At 30.0% G+C, this 26,193-nt stretch overlaps 1 protein-coding gene across 1 annotated transcript; it reads right to left on the reverse strand.

Moving 5' to 3' along the window:
* Nucleotides 1-20,933: 20,933 nt before the first annotated feature.
* Nucleotides 20,934-23,376, reverse strand: LOC125833198 (scarecrow-like protein 8). The gene has a single exon (XM_049512341.1). It carries the CDS (start codon nucleotides 23,215-23,217, stop codon nucleotides 21,244-21,246), a length of 1,974 nt encoding a protein of 657 aa, XP_049368298.1. The 5' UTR covers nucleotides 23,218-23,376; the 3' UTR covers nucleotides 20,934-21,243.
* Nucleotides 23,377-26,193: the final 2,817 nt, after the last annotated feature.

A 26,193-nucleotide genomic window follows, 5' to 3' on the forward strand; every position in this document is an offset into this window, starting at 1 on the left:
AAATGAAGAAATATAATAAACTGCCAAATGAATTAAACTTGAATTAAAAATGTATTACACACATATTAAAATTGAATTAGAAGTGAATTAAACACGCATGCAAAATGTAGCAAACGAAAGAACATTCTGAGATTTGTAAACTAAATAAACTTGTATCAATAATGAATTAAACAAGTAATTTATTCATAACAAATCAACCAATAAACTTGTCACGACCCAGACCGTCGTGATTGGCACCCACACTAACCATCCGGTGGGAGAACCACTACTACAACCCAAACTAAGCAACTAAATCAAAACTAAGGCAATTAAATTATGGAAGCAATTTAATTAACTAAACAAATGCAGAATTAAATACCTAGAACCTGAAACTCATTGTACCAAAACTTTACTAACGACAAGTCTAAGAACAAGGGGTACAACCCCGAAACTAAAAAACACCTTAACAAATAGTTTGAGTCCGAAAAGAGTGGACTTAAACAAGAGAGATCTATGGCAGCCCGAGAGAACTGACTCACCCTTGAATCTGGTTACGCTCATTAGTCACCTAGCTGAAGTCCTATCAATAGCCACCTGAAGATGCCATGTACTCAACAAAGAAAAAACAAGTGTAGTATCAGTACACAACCACAGTGTACTGGTAGGATCACGCGGCTATCCCAATAAGTGAAACACATGCAAGTAACCACAACATTATAAACATACATATACCGAACATATACAATATTAATCATCTATTCAGGATCAATGTAGCATCCCACATTCTCAAAAATACACATTGGTTATCAATTTATAGCAACATATCGTCTTTCAATATCAATCATCATTAGATATGAACGTAATCATCACAAGTAGATACACAACACAATTCAATGGTCCTCTCATGGAACCTAAACACAAACTGTTAGCATACCGGTTCGTGTGATCCGATCCAAGTTAGTGTATCGGAACGTGACAGCCGATCCCATGTTTATGCCGGAACATGGCAACCGATCCCATAATTATGCCAAAATATGGCAACCGATCCCAGTTAGTTATGCCAGAACGTGGCAATCCGATCCCATTCACACACCACAATCACAAACACAAGTACATCATCAAGATCATACATTAAGTCATGATTTCATGGCAATGATGTTTCATCCATCTCATTTACAACAAGTGTGATTAACATTGCAACATTCATACATATACAAGTATCATAATGAAGTAAGAACAAGCATACATCACCCAAACATAAAATCACAACCATCACCTACCTCGAATCCAATCTTGAATCCCTTAAGGCACTTGAATCTTCCCTTTCCGGATTCTTCTCGCTTGTTCGTGGTCTAAAAACATACAATTAACGCAAGGATCAACAATCAAGGTCTAATTATCCGAATTTATAACAAATCAAATAACCCTAGACCAAACCCAAGATCCTAATACCCAATTTAGGGTTGTTTCCACCATAGAATCTTTAACAAAACCCTCCCCCATCAATATTCACCCATTCTATTACGTTTTATGGATTGAAAAACAGATTTGGGGAGTGAAAAACTTACCTTTAGCCTCAAGAATGGTGAAAAATGAGTAGGAGTTACTTGGGGGTCGTTCCTTAGATCTAAAAGTTGAAAAGTGCATAATGAGATCGTTTAGGGGTTTATTAACGACCTTAATTCGTGTCGGACCCGCCACAGCGGCACTGCCAAAGTGGCATTCTCGAGACAGAGTTATTTCAAGAATTCCAAAATTTCCATTTCACAACACACCTCTAACCCACAACGCTCAGTAAATATCCTTTACGCTAAGATCGATTTCGAGAGTTCTACTCGCTCGAATTCAATTTCGTAAAGTCGTACAGATTTCTTAATGAGTTATGTAACTACTCGTGTAATCAAAATCATAATTAACTCACCCAATTGTTACCAGATTTCCCTACACCTTAATGGCTCCAATTTCGTCCAAATCTGGACTAGGTTGGGAAAATCCAACTACTACAAAAAAGTTTTGTGACCCCAATTCTTTCTCCATTGGCTTTTCCATAACGATGGAAATTAGGTCGTTACAAAATTGTAAAATGAATTAATTTGTATTAAAAGTGTATTACACAAATATTAAAGTTGAATTAGAAGAGAGAATTAAGCATGGATAAAAAAGTAACTAATGAAACACCAGACAATGACCTATAGAGTGAATTAAACTTATATCAATAATGAATTAAACAAGTAATCTAATAGTAACAAAATAATAAACTACAAAATGAATTAAATTTGCATTAAAAGTGTACTACACAATATTAAAGTTGAATTAGAAGAGAAAATTAAGAATAAGAAAAAACATTACTAATGAAAAACAAGATAATAATCTATAGACTGAATTAAACTTGTATTATTCATGAATAAAACATGTATTATATGTATCTTATAAATTATTTTGGTTTGTATCACTAAAAACATGAGTGATGTTTGCAATATGTATTAGAAATATAGTGTGCATGTATTATAAGTGTGTTACGTAAATCATTTGGTTGGTATCATTAAGAAGACAGTAAAGTTTGCAATATGTATTAGAAATGTATTGTTCATGAATAAAACTTATTTTATATGTGTCTTATAAATTATTTGATTTGTATCACTAAGAAAATGAGTGATGGTTGCAATATGTATTATTAATGAATTGCTTATGAATAAAACTTATATTATATGTGTCTTATAAATTATTTTAATTTATCACTAAGAAAATGAGTGACGGTTGCAATATGTATTAAAATGTAATGTGGGTGTCTTATAAAGGTATTATTAGTGTGTTACCTAAATTATTCTTGTTGGTATTAAGAAATGAGTGAAGTGTGCAATATGTATTATAAATGTATTATTTATGAATAAAACATGTATTATATATATCTTATAAATTATTTTGATTTGTATCACTAAGAAAAAAAGCGGCGTTTGCAATATGTATTACAAATGTATTGTTCCTATATTATAAATGTATTACGAGTGTTATTTAAATTATTTTGGTTGATACCACTAAAAAAGAGTGAAGTTTGTAATATGTATTATAAATGTATTGTTCATGATTTTGATACAATTTCAATACAATTATAAAATATATCTAATACAATTGTCATTCAGTTCCATAAACTTCCCCTTTTTCGAGATTCAATCTAATATTTCTCCTAAAATCAATTATAAATTTAACCAAACCCTCTTAAAATTGAGATATAAATTTCAAACGACATTTTCAATTATTTGTAGGAACAATCTATCCAAGCTAATCACAAATTCGTAAAATTCAAATAATGAATTCAAAATTTGATGCTTTATAATGACCCTTCATGGTGAACTCTTGTTGCTATAATTTTACAAATTTGAAATTTCTGCTTGAAAATATGATTTTATACAAATTTTCATCTTTCCATTTTTTTTTCCGTCGTATTTTTGGGTAAAAATAATAAAATATGGGCAAAAATTGATTTGAAGATAGTTATTTATATGAAAATTTCAAAGAAGAAGAATAAGTTTTTTTAAAAAAAGAAAGAAAAAAGAGGAGGAAGATAATAATGATAGAGAAAGAGACAAAGAAGAAGAAGAATAAAGAAAAGAAAAAGTAAAGGAAGATGAAAAAGGGCAGAGAAAGAGGCAAGCGACTGTACAATTTCTTAATTCCAAAAAATTGTTATATTTAGTTAGAAAAATTATATTGCCATAGATGGTAAATATTTCTTTAATATAACATATTTATGTGGTTCACCCTTCTAAGTTTACTTGTACCTTCATGTCAATCTCTCAACGGAGAATGATATAAGGGAAAATTAGTAATTAAGTCATAATACCTAACATAATTAGTCAAAATAACAACACTTTAAAATATTTATTTAAAATGACAGAATGACAATATTTTTATAAAATAATATGTGTTCAGATTTTAGTATTTAAAATTAATTTTATTTACGGAAAGAGTCCTATATTGGACCAAATTATATACCAATAACCGTTTAAAGAAAAAAAAATTAAACCAATACACATTAACCTTTTTTCAACTCCATTCACGTTTCTTCCCCACTTTTCACGTTTCTTCCCCACCTTTCAAGTTTCAAGTTTATCTTTCTTCAAGGTGTTAAATTGTTGTTCATCAAGAAATCTTCTTTATTGTTAAATGAAATCTATTTATTAATTCAAGCAGATTTATCGATTGACAAGGTAATTTCCATTATCCATTTTGATTTGATGTTTAAATCACTGATTGTATATATTACGGATTTTCAGTCGAATTTTTCAATTTTTATGTGATTTTGTTTAGTTATTCATCAAATAGTTATGATTTTCATTTTTTTTGTGATTTTCTTTTAATTTTTCAGATTTTGGAGAATCTAGAAATTCATATGTATGTTTATTTTGTTTGATATTTAATACATTCTAATTTTTGATAATTTCAAAATTCAAATTATCAAAAATTTTGTCTTCATATTTGAGATTTAGTAGATTGTAGTAACTACATTAGCTGAAATTATCAAAAATTTTGTCTTCATATTTGAGATTTAGTAGATTGTAGTAACTACATTAGCACATATACATCATATATTGTTTGATTTTTTTATACATTCATATTTAATAATTTCGAATTTTGCTTATAGGGTTACTAATGCACAAGTGAATACAGATTCAGATTCGATTTTGATGGAAAAAAATCGGAAAAAAGAACATAGGAGATGATGAAGAAGAAGAAGAAAGACAGTCAAAGAAGAAGGTTACAAAATTGTATTCATACCACAACTGTATTCCTATTAATTTTTGTTTGTCAATTGTTTTTCTTTTACTCATCATTTGTTTTTTTATTTTAAAACATTGTATTTCTTTTTTAGTTTGTAGTAATTTAAATAGGTATATAATGTATTCGTCACAATTCTATATCTTATGATTGAATACATAATTTATAGAATTGTGACGAATGCATTATAAGAAGGGAAATGAAAACTTATTGGTATTCATTTTTTCGTTTGAAATACAAAATCATACTGAAATACAACCTGATATTTGAAATACAAACTTAGTCAGACATATTTTGTATTTTATTTGGCTAAAGCAATATAATTTTATGAATACATAATATATAAAATTGTGCGACGAATACATCACAAGAAGGGGAATACAAAATTATTGGTATTCATTCTGCGTTTGATATACAAAATTATATTGAAATACAACATAATATTTGAAATAAAACTAAGCTAGAAAATACTTTCTGCAAATTTAGAGTGAAATAATAATATAACAAAATTGGGTATTGAAATATAAATACAATTTATTTTGAATAAACTTATTCTATGTATTATATATGTATTCATCGCAACTATATTTTTCAATATCATTTCGATCTACAACTAATTTGTAATTATATTTTGGTATATACTACACAACTGTCTTTATTTTTGTACTTGGACTAGAATGATAAAGAGTTGTATTCATAATAAATCAATACCAACATTTTTTGTATTTTAAATTAGTTATACATATCATTAGGTATTCAAATACATTTCGGATGAACACATATTCAAAGAAGTTCAAACATTTAAATATCCAAAACAGAGGGCATTAGAAATTTTCCAACACTTCCACTCATAAGATATAAAATACTAACTACTGTTTCCAAAAAAAAAAATGAAATTCTTAAGAACAAAGAAAAAAACACTAGAAAGAAAAATGGCAACATATGCTCTTTCAAAAATGTAACTGATGTTAATTTTTTTAAAAAAATTACCTCTTTTGAAATTTTTTGTTCCATGATTTTCTCTATTCAGTTATTAATTATTTGTATTCTTTCAAATTAATCAAAATAAAATAAATACATAACTCAATCCTTAACAAACTAAAATATTGACATTTTACATAAATAGCGAAACTATTGCTAAGGAGTCCCATTAAAAGCTAAAATATTGTTGTTTTGAAAATTTTCCCATGATATAATTGTGGTGGGCTCAAAGCCCAATTGGTCAATCTCAGCATGGGCCAAGGTAGAGGTTTCAACTTTTAAAGGCAAAGTACATAAACCCAATAATTTGGACACTAATTACCTCTCATTTCAAAAGTTTTTCAAATTGTAATAATTTCGTATTTTTCAGAATTAACGGATATATTGCTTCTTCGCTCGATACATAGCAAACAATACATAAATTATGCATCAGATACATAATAACATAACTATGAACTAGATTCATATCGATCTATGTTTGAAATAATTGAGGTATGTATCAACAATAACATTTGTATCAGACACAAATAAAATTGTAATGTACCTCATAGAGGTGGAGTGAAGTATCCGAATATTAAGAGAGGGAAGGAAAAAGAGATTTTTTGTAATTTATGCAATTGGTAGAGATTTTTTGATATTACGTTATATTAAGTCGTGTAATTATGTAATTTTCTCAAAATTATTTAATTATGCAAATATTTATATCATAATTCATATTTACCAAATTCTCTATAGAGTTTAAAATAATTATTTATTATCTTACTAATTAATAGTTTCATAGCAGATATCAAGTCATATTTACCTAGATACAACTATCAGTTACACACTTAAATATACATGCATAGGGAGAGAGGAGAGAGAGAAGAGAGGTAGAATGGAGGTGAGCGAGACAATCAATACATCTCAAATACATGTGAATCACACTAAATACATGTATGTGTAATATCAAATACATTCTGAAATACAGATACATAGGAAGAGAGGCAAACGAGAGAAGGAGAAAGATGTGCGAAAGAGTCAATGTATCTCTGATACATGCAAATACACTTGGATAAAATAAAAATAGAGTAAATTACACCTAATTTTATCTCTATGTATTCGAGATACAAGTATTTGATTGCGCCAGATAAGGGTGGGCATGGTATGGTATTTGAAAGTTTCGATATTGTAATTTTGGTTATCGGTTTTTATATATTATATCATTACCATACAAATTTAATTTGGTATGGTTCGATAAATTGAAGTTTGGTTTTGGTATTCTACGGTATGGTAAAATCGGTAACCATAATTGTTCAACTTCGACTAATATATACTCGTATAATAGAGTATTATGATTTCGACAACTAAAAATAGTTTTTAATTGTATCATACTAACACATTACACATGTAGAAATATATATGCAAAATAAACTAGAAATATCTCCTTTTGTTAATCAATTATACAATTCAAATACATTTTAATCAAAATAGAGTAGTCAAAATTTTAACTTCTACATTTAGTTTATACTAATACAAGGTTGCATATTTGTTAGTATTTTAATTCTGTTATTTATGTAACTATATACTCCGGAATGGTATTCGGTATTTCGTTATGTTATTTCTAAATACCGAATTCCAAAAAAAAATTAAAATGTATACCATATACCACACCAAATACCATAATACCAAAATTACGGTATTCAAAATTTTGATATGGTATAGTATTTCGATATATACCATACCATCCCCACCCCTAGCGCCAGATACATGTGTGGTGACTGAAATTTAGCACGAAGGATAATTTCAATTCTTTGGAGAAGACATGTAATTAGACATTAAACTAGTGAGATTTTATATTAATTTTCAACTTTTTCTTTCATAATAAAAACTGTAATTTTTTTACGGGACATAAGTTTATATTTTTATATTATAATATTCAATAACTTATGTAGACCATAGTTTTTAAAGCATTTATGTTTAGTTAGACATAAATTTGATTATCAAAAGACAAAATTTTAAAAACAAATCTGCAATTTTATCTTATTGTTTCGATATCCGCGATGTTGAGTGGAAGGTAGGTTTGAATTTTAAAAGCTGTTATACAAGTTAATGCTAGGAAGACTATTTGATCAGTAATAGAACATTAGGTTTATCATAAATAACTCGGGCATCATCAATATGGGTTGTGATGTAGTAGTAAGATTGTTTCACCCATAATCAAAGGTCTCGGGTTCAAGTATTGAGTATGTAAAAAATCATGTTGGAAGCGCCATTCCCGAATGGACCCTACAATGCACGATTTGGATTTAATCGGAGCTCCAATATGGATTCCAAAATTAGTTATCCACATTATGTCTAATAACACTTGTCTACTATTGACTTTGTATACTTCTTAATAAACTATAAACATAAGGGTAATTTTACTATATCACACTTTGAATATAATACACGCGAGTAGAAAAGAGTTTTTGAAAAACTAATCATGATGGTATAAAACCTAACTTTTTGACCACCTAAAGTGAACTACACTTTCTTATTCCCAAAATATGTTTTTTCTCCTGTTTTTGAGGTTGAAATTACATTCAAATAAGGGAAAATTGTATAAAATAGCAAATTATTAATTCAAATTAAATACTATAGCTATAATTTCTTTTATTTGTAATTCACAGCAAACATTTCATTTTTTTGTCATCCCATTTGTATACCAAAATATACAAATAGACCGAAATATACAAATGCATGACCCATTTGTATACCGAAATATACAAATGCAGGACCCATTTGTATACTGAAATATACAAATAGATCGAAATATACAAATGCAGGACCCATTTGTATACCGAAATACACAAATGCAGGAATCATTTGTATACCGAAATATACAAATAGACCCAAATACATATGTTTTATGTATATGTATATCGATATATACAGATCAATAGCCATAACAAACATAAAGTTTGGTATGTAGCGCAATTATACAAACTATAACTATAGCATACTGTTTGCAACAAAAAAATTTTAAGTGACAGGAAATAAATTACAATCACAAAAAAAATGAAGAAACATAATTTTATTCATCAAGATTGCGGGTACAATTTTGTTCCTCTCTTGATTCTGCTCTCCTAAGATTTATCCATGATTCGAGGGCCGTTAGTGGCGTATTTCTCAAACTAGGATGATTTAGATTTGACCTCTATATGAATATTCCATGACCTTTGTGGAATATTCGAGATCTTGATCTTTAAAAATTCCCTAGAGTTTTATGGGATATTTTGAGATGTCTTTTAAGGGAATTTAGTACCCTTTATATAGACATGAACTAGGGTTTAGGGTTGAGTAGCCTTCAAGAATTCTAATTGAAATTGAACACACCTTTTAGAGTCTCAATTCGAATTGAACAAGTCTTGTAGAGTCCACAAAATTTCAATGTCTACAAATGTCCCCTGCTTCAAAGCTTGTCGGAGTGTAGACTCGATGAAACTCAAAGACAAGGCTTGAAGTACTCATTCTTCCACCTTTGCAGCTTCAGATTTTCAGACTTGATTTATGAGAGAAGAGATGAAGGGCAGATTTGGTCCCACTGGGCGTGCCAATTTGTTTGCAATAAAAAAAATTTAACTGACAGAAAATAAATTACAATCACAAAAAAAAAATGAAGAAACATAATTTTATTCATTAAGATTGCGGGTACAATTCTGTTCCTCCCTTGATTCTACTCTCATGAGATTTATCCATGATTCGAGAGTCGTTAGTGGCGTATTTCTCGAACTAGGATGATTTAGATTTGACCTCTATATGAATATTCCATGACTTTTGTGGAATATTCGAGATCTTGATCTTTAAAAATACCCTAGAGTTTTATGGGATATTTTGAGATGTCTTTTAAGGGAATTTAGTACCCTTTATATAGACATGAATTAGGGTTTAGGGTTGAGTAGCCTCTAAAAATTCTAATTGAAACTGAACACACCTTCTAGAGTCTCAATTCGAATTGAACACGTCTTGTAGAGTCCACAAAATTTCAATGTCTACACATACATATATGATTTTTATGTTTGATATATCATAAGGGTGGCAACGGAACCGATAACGGAACTACCGGACCGGGACGTTCCGGAACCGGAACGGAACCGGGCACCACGGGCCGGAACCGAACCGGAACCGGTAATTTCGGAAAAAAATACCCGAACCCGTCCCGGACCGGTAACGGACCGGACCGGACCGGACCGGAAACCGGGTCCAACCGTTATAAATTATATTTTTTTATTAAAATTAAAAAATTAGGAATATTACACTTAAAAATTTATACTTTTAAAGTTTTAAATACAAACTTTAAAACTATAAAAGTTTAAATTTCACCCTTTAAAAGTTTGAAAATTTAAATTCAAATTTCAAACTTTAAAACTATAAAAAGTTTAAATTTCACAATTCACACTTTAAAAGTTAGAAATTTTAAATTTGAATTATAAACTTTAAAACTATAAAATTATAAAAATTTAAATTTCACACTTTAAAGTTTAAATTTTAAAAGTTTGAAAATTTAAATTCAAACTTTAAAACTATAAAAGTTTAAATTTCACACTTTAAAAATTTGAAAATTTAAAACTTTAAAACTATAAAAGTTTAAATTTCACACATTAAAAGTTAAATTTAAACTTTTGAAGACAATAATAAAAAAAAATTAAGGCGAATAGCCTATACTTTTATTAATATTAATTAAATAGTACAAGTTGAGTTACAAAATATTAGTAGAGTATTAAAAAACTAATCTACACAGCCACCTTCTAGGAAGGGTTCTGTTTGAATTAGACCTCGAATTATTATACTCATACTAATAGACATTTAAATTTAATAGTTCATGCTACCAAGGAAATCTTTTTTTAAATCATTTAACATTTCTCTAGTAACATGCTCTGGAATTGGTTGATTAGCTAGTTCTTCCATTGCATCAATGCCGTCATCACTAAAATCTAGCATTATTTCATCAACGTCATTTTCAAATTTGGTCGGTAGAGGTGGACGACCATAACTCCTTCTCTCGCCATTAATCCAATCTCTAAATAGTACGGATATCTCCAAGCTATCTGCTGCTAATGAATATCTATGCTCTCCAATTTGAAATCTTGCTGCACTAAAAGCGCCTTCCGAAGCTACTGAAGATGCTTGAATAGCTAACACATCTCGAGCAACCGGTTGTAGTTTTGGAAATCCTTTGCCGCGATTGCTCCACCATTCTAGAAGATCAATAGTAGTAGGTTCTGTATTTTGATTAATATATGCATCAAAATCATTTCTATCATTATGAGAAAGTTCAATAATACAATCTATCATATCATCAATTTCATCTTCATTATTATATCTACTCCTAGAACTTTGAGGCTCTTCGTTATGTACTACATTCCTTATATTAGAATTATTATACAAGTCGTACAATTTTCTAGCTTCAATTTTTATACTATCTTTAACATCTTGACAACTAGGTGTTTCATCATCTTCACTATCAATACCCAAATTAAAATATATTTTATCAACCATTCGTGCTGCACCTTCATCTTTGTAATGTGGGTTTAACAAACAAGCAGTTAAATAAATTTGAGGAATAGGAATAAAATATTTTTTAAATTTTTCAATCATTTTCTTAACAGATTGTTCAAATCTTGGTTTATTTTTAAATTTATAAAATTTATTAGAAATAGCACAAATATTAGGTAAAACAGAGCAAATAGTTGGATAATAAAGTGCAGATATTTTTTTTGTAGTTAAATAAAAAACTTTTAAGAATTCTATAAGTTCTTTTATGTCATTCCAATCATTATCATCAAGTCTATATGTCATATTTGAATTATGAGCATTCCAAACCATTTGTAAAGGTTTCCTATATTCATAAGCAACTTCAAGCATTTCAAATAAAGAATTCCATCTTGTACACACTGATTTTTGAATTTTTCTAGGTGGAAGATTAAATTCACGACAACGATTTTCAAAATCTCTACGTCTAGACTTAACTTGACATTTAAAAATAAAATGACATGCAGTTTCAACTTTTGTGCAACCATCGTCATATATTGTTATACCATCTCTAACAATCAAATTATATATGTGTGCAGCACACCTAATATGAAAACCATCAATATAAATAGGGCAAAGAGACGGTTTTAGTATTTCAACAGCATTACTATTATTAGAAGCATTATCTAATGTGACACTACTTATTTTATCACAAATTCCATAGTTTTGCAAAACATCTATAATTGTTTGAGCTATATAACTACCGGTTTTATGCATTTCACAACATTTATAACCTAAAATTCTTTTTTGCAAAGTCCAATTTTCATCAATCCAATGCGCAGTAATTGTGAAATAATCATTACCATTTACACTATGGCCCATATCAGAAGTAATAGCTATTTTACAATTGTTATAATAAAATAAACAACGAAGATATTGAAAATGTTGAGCTTGATAATCAAAGATAGCCTTTTTAATTGTATTTCTAGTAAAACCTTTAAAATGTGGATTATACACAATTTGAATATAATGAATAAAACCGGGATTTTCAGCAAAACTAAATGGCAAACCCATAACAACAATCATTTTAGCTAATTCTTCAAGATCTTTTTCTCTACTATATGACCGTTGTATACTAGAACCAGAAACATTAGAAGGATTTAATTGTGTTTGGACCATATTAGAGCCATCTACTCCTACATTTTCAGGAAGGGTGGTACCATTTTTTTTAGCTTCGGCTACAGCTTTAGCATGCAAAAATTCATTTTTACAAAATGACATTAAATGATTACTCAAATGTCCCGTCCCACCCTGTTTTCCTACAGTTTTATGATTCATTCTATGTTTACATTTATTACAAATAGCTTGTGTTTTATCTTCATTCTGAGTCATAAATTGCCACACAACTGATTTTTTAGCGCGTTCTACCTTAGTCCTAGGATGCACGGGGGGAATGGGAGCAGGACAACGAAAGGGAGCGGGAGCCGGGGAAGAGGGATTGGGAGGGGGACTAGTAGCCGACGGTGGCTCAGTTTCATCATCATCATATTCATCAACATTATTATCAAAACTATCAACATAATCATTAACATCATGTTCATCATCTTCAGGTAATTCCTCTTCAAAATTACCAAATCTTCTTTGTAAATGTTCATGATAAGGATCTAATCCACTATTACTATCAATATTAAAAACAGTTTCATCAACATGCGTATAATCATCCGTATTTATTCTTAATTGAGAAGTTTTTTTAGTTTTAGATTGAGAAGTACTACCGGTTTTTTTATTTTTCTTGGATTTTGAGCTAGATAAATTAGTGAACGAATTAACTATGGTTGTTTTACCCTTTTCAATAATGTTTTTTCCAAAATCCATATTCAAAATATAAAAAGTGAGCAAATTATATATAATACGAAAATGATTAGCAAAGTTTTAAACAAATAAACAACTAAATAAGTAGAGACTAGAGATTAATTACTCACAAAATAAATAATTAAATGTAAACAAATAAATAACTAAATGAAAAGTGAGTTGGAACGAATGTACCAAACGTCTACTTAAAAAAGTAGACGTGTATGACCGGAAGGCGAAAATTGAAAGTTGAATTTTGAAGCTCCAATTTCCAAAGTTCAAATTCGTAATTTTAACGAGAAGTCGAGAATAAGAGAATTTAGAGAGTAGAGACTAGAGAGTAGAGAGATTATAAGATATTTTTGTGAGTGAAAAGAATGAAAGATTAGGGGAATTTATAGTTAAAAAAAAGGTTGAAAATGTAGTTTTAAGAAGTTTGGGGTATTAAAAAAAGTTTGGGGGGTAGGGAGGTGTAAATGGGGGGTTATGGGGTGAAAGAGCCGTTGGTGGGGCCCAAAACCCGTTGCCCAACGGCTCTCAACGGCTATTTTTTAAATTTTCAGATTTAAAAAAAAAAAAAAAAAAAAGTTCCGAACCGGACCGGAACCGGACCGGACCGGGACGGACCGGTAAAATCCCGGTTTCCGTCCCGTTACCCCTCCCGGACCGGAACAAGTCCGGAATTAACCGGCACTATCCGGAACCGAGACGGAACCGGTAACGGACCGGAACGGACCGGAACCGGAACCGGAACCTCCCGGTTCCGTTGCCACCCTATCATATGAATTATCGCAAAATGAATAGGTTCAATTTTGAAAATAAAAACATTTTTTTATAGGAAATTCTTTTTTGGAAAAAGGGACAAATACACCTCAGAACTATCGTAAATGGTATGTAGACACCCTTCGTCATACTTTTGGGACATTGGTGTCCCATGTCATCCAAAAACTAGAGCATATATGTCCTTCACTCTAACGAAAGACTAAATAGGGACATGTGTCGCAATCTTATCCATCGATCCGATATTTAATAAATGTCGGATCGGTTGATAAGATTGTGACATGTGTATGTCCATTAGTATAAATGGTATATATGCTCTAGTTTTTGGACGGCAGGGCCATTAATGTCCCAAAAGTATGACTGAGGGTATCTGCACACCACTTACAATAGTTCGGGGTTATATTTGTCATTTTTTCCTTCTTTTTTTGATGAATTTTTATACGATGAAAATTTGAATTAATTGAATTAGTAAGTCTCGAATAACGAATGGTTATATATATTCAGTAGTATCTCTTTAATTCAGTGATGTAGGAAAAGCAGAAAATGTATAATTAAGATGAAAATACAAAAAGTTCAATTAAATCTGCTTTAATTAAACAAAAGGTTCAATTTGCGACAACAATAATTATCTATCCAGTGTGTTTAATATTTGAGTTAACATACCTAATTAAGTTAAATGATGAACCAATTTTAAGGTACCTAGATGCAAAGCCCCGCGCCAGCACATTCAAACAAATCATTTAAAAAATGGCTGTCTTTTTTTTTTCCGCTTCAATTTATGTGATATATTATTTTAGTTAGGTAAGAAAAACATATTTTATTTATTTAACAAATATTTAATGGTGTTTTAATATTTGACGTGGTTAACGAAAAAACATATGAAAAGTACCTTTAAAGCATACACTTCGCATTTTCAAAAATATCTGCAGCATGATGCAGACACGTTGATGAAGAGGTGTCTATTTCTAACTTGTTATTAGTATTGATGTAATTTATTTTCCTAAATACATTCTTAGTTTATTTCATAAAGAATCACTCAATTTTAATTTTACTGTATAGTTGCTAAACAATTTTTTATAAATAAAAAATTATTCAAGCTTTGCCAAAATATGATTAACTAGTTCTACCATTATGCCACAGGAGAATTGATTTTTTAGTCACTTACAGATACAGTATTTAGTTTTTCAATTTTATGATCTTACAGATACGAAATTTGAAAATATTTTTTTTATTCATTTTGAAAGTAGTCAATAGATTTTAATTTATCCCCTTCCCTTAAGTATCACTGAAAGGAAATGAATTTTTTTTTATATGAAACTAAATCAATATTTATATCTTACCTGTCGTGTTTTACTTTGCAGGTGTCAACTTAATTATTTTTTGAAATTTAATATTTAAAATTTAGATACTGAAAAATTATATAAAATTATATTTTTTATATTTACACAATTAAAAAAAGACATTTTATAATATTAATCAAGATTCATTTAATTTGATGCTTGATGAATAAATGTGAATGAATATAAATAAAAAAAAGTATTGGGTCATTGAATTTTATCTTAAAAGCTATTTACGTATCATATTATTTCTCTTCCTATCAGACATTATGACAGATACCAATATGATTTTTGGTACACTGATATGATTTGATTCATCTTTAATAAGAGATTTTGAGTTTGAATTTTTTATATGGAGAAAATTTTATTAAGAGTGTTACTCCTAAATGAAACCTGCAAATGCAATTTTGATTTAATCGAAACTTTAATGCGAGCTCTGAACATTTGATGAAAATAAAAAAGACATTATGACCGATATCATTTATTTCTCATTTCCATTTTGTACTTCCGAGTCTCTACTTTATTATCTGCCTCCCAAATCTATCAGAAAAAATAAAAATAAATACATTATAACGCATTTATGATATTTATTTATTTAGTACTACTAAAGTATATAATCTCTCTGTGCTGAACTGCTGATGATGATATCACTATTATATATCCACCATGGGTGGGTGGGGAATATTGGAATTTAATTAAGTGGGGACCTTCATTTTTATTTTTTATTTTTATATATTTTTCTTAATCAATATTTACTTTATGGCCTGCAAATTGTACTGCTGTTCTTTTTAATTCTTGCTACTTAATTTGCATTACGATATGTGAAATGAAATTTTGATTTTCAAATTAGTGATTTTAAATCATGATTTCAAACACAAAGCTTTAACGCTCGAAGTTCAAAAAGAAGAAGAAAAAGAGAGTGCTGCCACTATTAGTTTGTGTATTATCATTTGAAAGGAAATTAACATTACATAAATCATAGTAAATCTAATCTGATGATGTTTTTTTTAAAATTGTTTTTAAAACTATCACGATAGATGCATTTAATTTCAGCAGGAATTATTGTGACATCTGAAAGGGAAATTATGTATCTTCATAATTTGTACAAGTTGTGTAAATGAACAAACAAGGACGTAATGCAGTCATATTAGCTAGTTGGGGTCATCAAATTTCAGTTTAATCGATAAATCGAATCAGAAAAAATAAAATAATTCATCTGTATTGAGTTATTGAAATAACGATTTTAAAACTATTTTGTAATTTTATATTGGTTCGATTATCAATTTAACATGTTTACAAATCAATAATCAATAATAAAACATAACAAACAGACCGAATCGATCGAAAAAACACCACTATTTGCTAGGTTTGCTAGGTTCAACACCGAACAAGAAAGATATGCAACTACTATGATTTCACTTAAATATAAAATTTGAATTTATAGTTTAAAAAATATAATATGTTCAATATTAAAACAACATAAAGATTAGATTCAGTGTCAGTGCAACATGCAAATATTGGGATTCCTTCCTCAAAAAATAATTACTCTTTTGCGTATAGACAAAAAAAAAATTAAAAAATGATTAGAAAATTGCTTTTGATTCAAAAATTGCGTATACCAACAAAAATGATTCAAAAATTGCTTTTGATGTCACAAGTTTTAAAATTTTTAAGTTTTATTCTAAAAATCTGCTACTAGGAAAAAGAGATATGAATAGTTGCAAATATATACCATTCGATCATTTAATTAAGAGAAAAAGGATAAATATACCCCCGAATTATCGTAAATGGTATGCAAATACCTTTCGTCATACTTTTGGGACATCGGTCCCTCTGCCGTCCAAAAATTAGAGCATATATGCCCTTCACTCTAACGGAAGACTAAATAGGGACACGTGGCGCAATCTTATCCGTCGATAAATATCGGAATGGTGGATAAGATTATGACACGTGTATGTCCGTTAGTATAAAGGGTATATATGCTTTAGTTTTTGGACGGCAGGGGCACCAATATTCCAAAAGTATGACGGATGGTATTTGCATACCATTTACGATAGTTCGAGGGATATTTATCCTTTTTCCCTTTAATTAATAAAAAGGTATAAATATACACTATATCACTATATATATGCTAAACTGTAGTATAACGTATATATACTATTTTTTATATATTATATAGGAGTACGTATTTTATAAATTAAATTACCTAAAATATTTGACTGTAAATTTTCTGGAAAAGGTACTACTCAGTATTTTCAGATTTCATTCCTCAATGAGGTCATATTGGTCCCTACATTGCTCTTATTCCTCGTGCAGTCGTGCTGGTCGATAGGCCGGATTTGGTTCATATACCATCGAGCTAATGAAAAATTAGAGGTAACAAAATCAAATTCAATTCGTAAAAGTGGTTTAAGTTTGGGCGACTTATTGATCTATTTATTCTTTAGTTAAATTAATTTTTATCTTACAAAAAGTTGGATTGAAATATCGTCCAATTCATTCATGAGAAAATTTTATTAAAATATTTTTCAAATTTGATATTTATATATAATCATAATAAAGAAAAAAAATATTTTATTAGGTATTAAATAATTATAAAAAATAATAATAAAATTAGTTATTAATAGAAATTAGGCGGGTTGAATTATGACGTGCATTTTAACGCATTTCAACATCAATAGCTTTTGAATGGATCAATAACCCACACATTTATTGACTCAACTCGTTTTAATCTGTCCATTTGATATCTCTACCAAAAAAAATACATAAATATATTATTCTTCGTATTATTTTATGCATCTTAACTTAATTATACACGAAATTTGAAAAGTAAGGCTTTTTTTTTTAAAAAAAAAAAAAAGTCTTAAAATTAAAAATTGGTATAATTAAACAAAATATTATTTGAATCTTGTGGCAATAAACACATAACTCCCCTCCAATTCATAATAGGAGATTGTTAAGGATTTCGACGCATCCAAAAAGAATTTTACTTAGTAACAAAATTAAGTGGTTAATTGTTAAAAATAGTACCTTTTATATATCTCTCCTCAAATTAATTGAAAAGTAATGAAAGAATAACCATACAAAATAATAATATATTTAGTATATTTTCACAAATGAGGTTTGAAGAGTGTGGTGTGTGTATATATTTTATTCTCACCTTGTGTCGTTAGAGAGATTGTTTCCAATAGATCATAGGTTCAAATAAAACATTTCAAAATGGGAATAAAAAAATTAAATATTAAAGAAATTATGATGAAAATAATGAATAAAAGAATACTATCAACAATAAATAATACGATAACTGAATTAAAGAAAATAACATGTGATATATAATAAAATTCAAAGAATATTAAGATATACGTATATAATAGGAGATCAGTGTAAAAATAATAGTAATACTGAGAAGAAAATAGATAATACGCGACCACCTACTAAACCTCTATTCTAATGCTGAATGTCTAAATCCTCATATGTAAAGTCATATTCTTAATAACTTACAGATATATCATATCTTTTCTAGTCACTTTTCTTAATACTTCTTCGGATTACATCTATAAAAAGTTTACTTAATATCTTATTCCATGTTTGTGCTAAAGGAATAAGGAATTAGGCTTTAATTTGGCAGTATTGGTTGGAAGTTTACAATAATTTAATTTGTGACATATTTTGGCAGAGCTATAGCCTATATATGTCGTGAATATATATTTGTTTAATAAAAAACATAATATGGGGTATAGGACCCACTCCTTAGTGTTGTTATGTCCTCCTCAACTTAACCCAACCCTAACTTTGTCTCTGTGGTGTCCATAATTGATTTATAGTTTCACCACATACACATTTTTTTCTTTGCCTTGCCTCGTGGATTCCATTAGTCCATATATACTTTTCTTTTCTTGCATATCACAACTTGTCTTCCCTAGATTTTCCCCCAATCGTAACCACTAAGAGGTAGGATTCTAAGATTGTGGGTGCTCTGAAAGTGACTGAGTCAAAAATATAAAAAAGATATGTTCACAGTGAGATTCAAATTCGGGTTCAACAACACTAAAAGAGCCTTAACCACCTACCCAAGAACCAATGGATCAGTCAAAAAAATTGTTTATTGGATGCTTTATATATATTCCGAAACAAGGTTAATAGGGCGGACTTCATGTGGGTCGACCCTTGATCGTAACCCTAGATTTCTATACATCTATCAAATAATAAACAAAAATAAGCTATGCAACTCAAACTCCATATATAAGACGAGACGATTGCGTAGGTGGTAAACACTTGTCGTCTCAAATTTTAAAGCTATGACTTCGAAATTTCAACAAGGTAAAAGGTAAACGAACATAAATAAAACTCAAAATAAACCATATATACACCAACATAAATAAATAAGAAAAAAAGTAAACCAGCATATGCACATTTCTTGAGCTTAACTATTAAGGTGGTAAAAGAACATGGACCTTTTTTCCTGATTGCTTTTACTTATTTTGAGATTTATGTTCTTTATAGTTATTGAATTTTAAGTTAATAATTTGAATATATATAATAAATTTTTAAATACAAATATAGAATTTAAATCAAAACTTATGACGTTGATTGAACCCACAAACTATACATTGGCTCTATACCCCTATTTCACTATTAAGCACAATTAATTTTCAATTATGTATTGTGCGTATTCATCATCCTTTTTACATAAGGAAATATGTTATGTTTGAACAGTTTTTTAAAAGTATATGATTATTAAAAATGAAGTAAGAGTACGAGATTAACATAACACATGACTAATTAACAATGAAACAATTGATAAAGATAGTGAATTTCTATATATTCACAAATAATGGAATAAAAATAACTTTTTTTCAATTAATGAAAAATTAAATATGTTTAGTCAAATGCCATAAAAACTAAATAAATTTGAGAAACCAAAAATACTAATAACCTAAACATATAACATGTCACAACATGATAAACCACATTAATATTATATTATAATTTATACCCATGTTTACATTATCAATGTACAAAATAATTCAAGTCTTAATTGTTTTCAAGGAAATTATATTTTTACATTGTCACTAATACGCTAATATTATCAGCCTACATGAGTTGAATCCTAAAATTAGTCAGTTAGTTAGTCATTAATCATAATACTCACCTGAATTTTTTTTATAGTAATCCGTTTTAAGTAAGAGTAATTAAAAATTAAGGTGCAATTAATCTTAAGGAGAAAGATGAAGCAAAACTAGTTCACATGAAACTGGTTTTGTTTAATTGTTAATTTGGTATATTTCCACCTAATTATTCAATGCGTATGTGAGAAACAAACCCCTTTGGCAAAAATATTGGGTGACAACTAGCTAATGTGATAAACAATTCTTACACGTGAACCTCCCTCAATGCTCAATTAGTTAAAAGTTACACCAACAACAACAACAACAACACAATATAGAAATCAACATAAATTGTGGTGCGATAATGAGACTGTTTCACCCCAAATAGAAGTCTGAAATATAAGGAAAATCATATTGAAAGTGCCACGTACACTCAAATAAGTCCTACAATACGTGATCTAGATTTAATTGATGATCCAATACGAACTCCATACACCGAATGAGAAACCATAAAAAAAAATAAAAATATAGAAGTAAACAAATAAGATGCACCATAAAATCAAATTCATTAATACACGACCAACCATATGTACCTAGAAAATAATCTAATTGGTGGACCCAAAAAATTTCAACATCCAAAGCCATTCGTTTAATACAAACACAAGTCCGCATTCTGCCAAACACCATAGCCTAAAAATAAAATGTATCCAACAGCGATACATGCACTAACACAAATATATTTACAAAAAGAGAATCTAAATATTAATATTCATGACTTTTTTTTTTCGAATGAGGGACATCATCTGAATTTTCATTAACAATAATAATAATAATAACCAAAATTAAAGAAAGCCCCTTAATACAGCAAATCAAATTGAAGATTAATATTAATAAGATAATAATCAGAATATTTTTCTCTTGATTAGAAAATAATGCTAAAGTTAACGCCAAGCTGATGCGACGGTGAGAGTTCGTCCCATCCAACCAAAGCAAATACCTCCACTTTGTTCATTCACGGTAAAGCCCGGGTTGCCACGTGTACCCGAATTAAGCTTTGAACGCAAAGAATTCGCCACGATTTGACTAACAGGCCTCGGCCCGAACCCAGCCATGCTCATACGGGCCCTCCACTTCCCAAATAGCTCGCATCTTTCAACGCGGTCCCTCCCTTCGCACGCTACCGAATTAGACATTTTCCGACTCAGTCCCTCTTCGATCCTGACTCGGTCCATGTTGTCTCTTGACACTGTAGCATCCAGCGAGTCGAATATTGCACCGTAATGACCACACGCTTCATTCACACGCGCTAGAAATGGAGCGGTGTTGCCGTTCATTTCTTGCTCCACCACCGTTACCACCTTCGGTGATAACGCTTTTACCCGACGGAGAAGCTCGTCACGGAGATTCTCCGTTGTTACGCTTTCGTCGGGTAATCTGTATAATTTGAATGCGAAATTCACTGCTAATGCATCATCAGGTTCAAGGCCTAAGTTTTCCCGGCTCAAATCGGTTACCTTACAAGACATTACGTTGAAATATAAGCAGACCCCGAGCCGATTAGCGACGGAGTTAAGCTCCACGTTGATAGAATTGAGTCTCTCGTCAACTCCGCCTGCTTGTTCTGTGAAAGCCGTGATTTTTAAAACGGCTGGGCTGTTTGATTTCTTGGCAGCCAGTGCATGCAGTAAATGCAAGTACTGTCCGCCTTGGCCGATGTCGAAATCGATGACGTGAAGCTTGTTGAAAGGGTGGTCAGCTACAGCTTCAAGGATAGCTAGATTGGCAGCCATGAAACCGAGCTTGAAACAGGGAGATACCTCGTATAGATTATGAGTAGTATCTGTATGCTCTCTGCTTCGCATCTCCAGCACCGGCGGTGGGTAATCGACGGGGTTCACGCGCGACCGTAAAGCGGCAACCATGTACGCCGTTAGCCGCTGGTCAGAGGAACCTCTGATATTGGCAACTTGTGATAGGCGCGTGAGGATCTCCACTGCGACGTCGTTTTTCTCATCGGCTATTGCTGTAGCTGCTTCTATTATAGACTGTTTGGGACAAGATATTGACGGAGACTCTGTTGAAGAAGCACACGAAGAAGTCGAAGAGGATGGAGATAGTGATGCCAGTTTCTGAATTTGGTTTTGGTTCTGATTATGACAGGGGCTAATCAGATTCTGTATTGTCTCCGACCACTCGTTGTTGGTGACGACTGAAACTGTATCGCCTTCTTCTTCATCGTTGTCGTCTAAGAGCTGTTTCTCAAGCTCTTGAAGACAATTCATCATCTTTTTATCCGATTCCTGTGACAACAATTCCTGTACTCCGATGGTTGCTCTGTTTTGAACCGGATTTAGAGACGAAACCCCTGTAGAATAATTCTGAATACCTGGAGATAAAAACCCACCAATATTAGCAGGCTGTGACCGGAATTGCTGGTGAACAGGTAGAGCGTGGCGCGTGTTCATCATCGTAGAGACATTTGAATTCGAAGAAAATTCAGATGAAATTGAAGAAGCAGCAGCAGCGGCAACAGAAAAATCTACAGGGGAAAGAGGAGACATTGGAGAAGACTGCTGATAACTTCTGGGTTTTACGTTACGGAGATAAAACCCAAGTCCTTGCTGCTGCTGCTGCTGCTGTTGTTGAAGTAGCATCATCTGCTGCTGCTGCTGTTGTTTCTGCTGCTGCTGCTGTTGAAGTTGTAGAAACTGCAATTGTTGTTGTTGTTGAAACTCCGCAAGAGATCGCTTACCCATCAAATTGGGTCTCCCTTGATGAACGATCTGTGTAACCGGGTCAGGCAAAATACCCGATAGTGGTGAAGAATAAGGCCTTTGTGAGTTGTTATTCATGGTAGATCTTCCATTGTTGCTCCCACCGGCACCGTAAAACTCGCCGGAGAAACCTGACGACATATTTAAACAAAATTCCGGCCAAAATGGCTTTATGATCTTCAAAAAAAGGTCAAAAGTTTGGATCTTTATCAAAATTCTGCATTACAGGGAAAAGGTAATTTCCTTATAGAGAGAAAGAGAGAGAAAAATAGCTTGTTGTTAAGCAATTTGATTGATTCTTGTCATGATTATAAGTTGGGTAGTTTTGTGGTCTCTTGTATGCCTTATTTAATTTGAAATTCCTTGTGTTTGGTGCTATTCTCTTCATCTCAGCCGTTCAATTTCTCATTAATTTCATTCTATATGTGATCAACGGTCAGATTTAGAAATAGATGTACGGGTTCTTCACTGAACTTTCAAAGGTTCTTGGATATGGGGCCGGATAAGGACACAGTAACCACTCGCGCCTCTGAAGGGCGTGGATACTACGCGATAAGATATAAAGCAAAGAAACTGAGAATCTGGAATGATGTTTAAGTAGTCAGTGTAACTGACAAAGTTGTTAATTAATCATGTCCAAGGTTTCAACACTAAATTTTAATAAGAGCTCTTTTAAAATCTTAACAAAAAGCAAAAAAAGAGGATGGTTTTGTTTTGAATTATTATTTTTTTAATTACTTATTGGTCCCATATCGATATTTAAATTATAATCCAATTAAATTAAAATTTGCATAGAAAAATATCATATTTAAGATAAAACACTCTCTTAAAAGGGAATTTCATACGTAAAAGAATTCAAATTCAAATTATTAAGAGTCTTGCTGTTGTCCCATATCTAGAGTGGTAATTAAACAGGCTGTTTTGAGATTATCCAACTTTACTGAAGTGAGTGGAAGTAATTAGAGTGGATATTTTGAATAATAAAGTTTAATTAGTTAATTGAAAAAGAAGAGTAGTGGTCAAATCAGTAAGCAGATAAAAGTATGAAATAGGTAGAAGGTACAAGTCAAGTAGCTATCATGTTTTAACATGCATGTCACTAGATGCATACCACCTTTATCATTCTATTGAAGTGAGAGTTCATTTAGTGGTTGATTAGAGTTAGATATTAATAGTTTTTAAATTTCAACTTATATGATATAATTTTTTATAGTCACTTAAAAAAAATGATATTATTGACTTGTATTTTTGTAACTGATAAAAATGTCTATTGATATGAGGAACGAAATTGGTGTTAGGAGTTTGGAGTTCTAAATTTTCTATCCCTTTTTTACTATTGAGTTGTCAATCAGATTCGTTAGGGGTTCACAAGTTATTACTTAATTTTCTAGTACAAATATAAGATCTACGAAAAAATTATTGGATTCGTCCGAACCCATGAACCCCACCTAGCTCCGCTCTTGATTGATATTATTAACTTGTTGTGCTTATTGGGTTTTATTTATTAAATAAAAGTTCATAAAATATACTTTTTATTTAGTTTTTTTTTATCTTAGATAGTTTTGAAACATTACAATAGTTTCTCATATTTTTTTAAATTTTGTGATCAATCAAACTAAAAATATAAATCGAGACAAAGAAAGAAATAATATAAATGATATTGAAATTAGTTTTAGAGAAATTAAATTATTTCTTCAAATGTTTGATTTATTATATTTGAATTAATATAAATTATATAATTTTATTTAGAATATTGAGAGAAAAATATTTCAATTTACTAGTTTACCCCTATTAGTTGTTTCATCTTCTTCATGACATATTTAATATGATTTTTAAATCTTGTGATCTCAAATTAAAGATATATAGAATATGCTAAAATATTTTTAAATTATATGATTTAAAAAATATCACGTGAAAAATTAAAATTAAAAAATTATCAAAAATAAGACTTTCTTTTTAAAATTGACTAAGAAAAATTAATATAAATCGAAGAGAATATTAATTATGTCAGTTCTAATACATGAATACCTCTCTTTCTAATCAACGATCAACAAACCCCGTGTTTTTCATTTCATCCATTTGATTGGAAACGAAACTTAAAGAAGAAATTAAAGTTGTGGTCACATACAACTTTAGGCATATTTATGTCTAATGTCATATAAATCAATGACAAAATAATAATTTTAAAATCACATTATTTTTAAATCTAAAAATACAATAATTTTTGAGATAAATAAAAAAAATGTATCACATAAATTAAAATAGATAAAATAAAATATGTTTTGTTTAGTGACAACACTATAATATGCAACTTGCTTATCAAATTGTCTCGACTAACAGATTATTGCGCACTAGCGAGTGCATGAAATTTTTGGATAATGAAAAACAATTTGTTTTTCTCACAGCATAATATGTAAGAAAAATAAATGATTTTCTGCTTTGATTTTTTTAATGAAAAACAAACAAGTTCTTTGAATTATAGGAAAATTTTAATTAATGTTTTCTTGATTTAATAATGTAGACAACTAATGTAGAATAACAATTTTTAGTATAATGATCAACTAATATGAGACGGAGAAGTAATAATCAAGGAACTTCTATATGAAACTAATTCAAAACACAAGTAGTACAGTTTTTTTCTTTGATATGCCACGTACAAATACGCTCTTTTATCAGTTGAAATTAGGTTTTTTTAAAACTGAATCGAAATTAATAATCGAATAAAAAAGAAAAATTATTGTTTTATTGGTAATGAGTTATTGGTTTAGTAATTTCAGTAATAGTTTTAATTTTTTTTATTATCGGATCATCGACTCTTTAAGGTTTGAGGTTTTTCGTAATGGATTAATCGAATATCTGATAGTAGATTAAATAATTATATTTTTGGCTACTCAAACTCTTGGTATACTGTAATGTGACGGTGTTTACTTTTGAAGTAGATGTAATTTGTGAACTCAAGTGCATTGTTTATTTAGTTTGTCACGTTGTTTCTAAGTAACTTTTACTAATTAAAAAATTGTATGAAATTTTAACGATTAAATTGATAACGATAAATAACCAATAAATCAATAAAATAAAATCAATTTTTTAATTGAAAAAATAGAGAGTAAAGAGCGT

This window comes from Solanum verrucosum, unplaced genomic scaffold, assembly GCF_900185275.1.
Source record: "Solanum verrucosum unplaced genomic scaffold, falcon-dt-bn FXZP01000100.1, whole genome shotgun sequence".
Taxonomy (NCBI): Eukaryota; Viridiplantae; Streptophyta; class Magnoliopsida; order Solanales; family Solanaceae; genus Solanum; species Solanum verrucosum.

Bases quoted from the DNA above. Each gene is read 5' to 3' on its own strand.
- LOC125833198 (XM_049512341.1), bottom strand. From the start codon at position 23,217: ATGTCGTCAGGTTTCTCCGGCGAGTTTTACGGTGCCGGTGGGAGCAAC.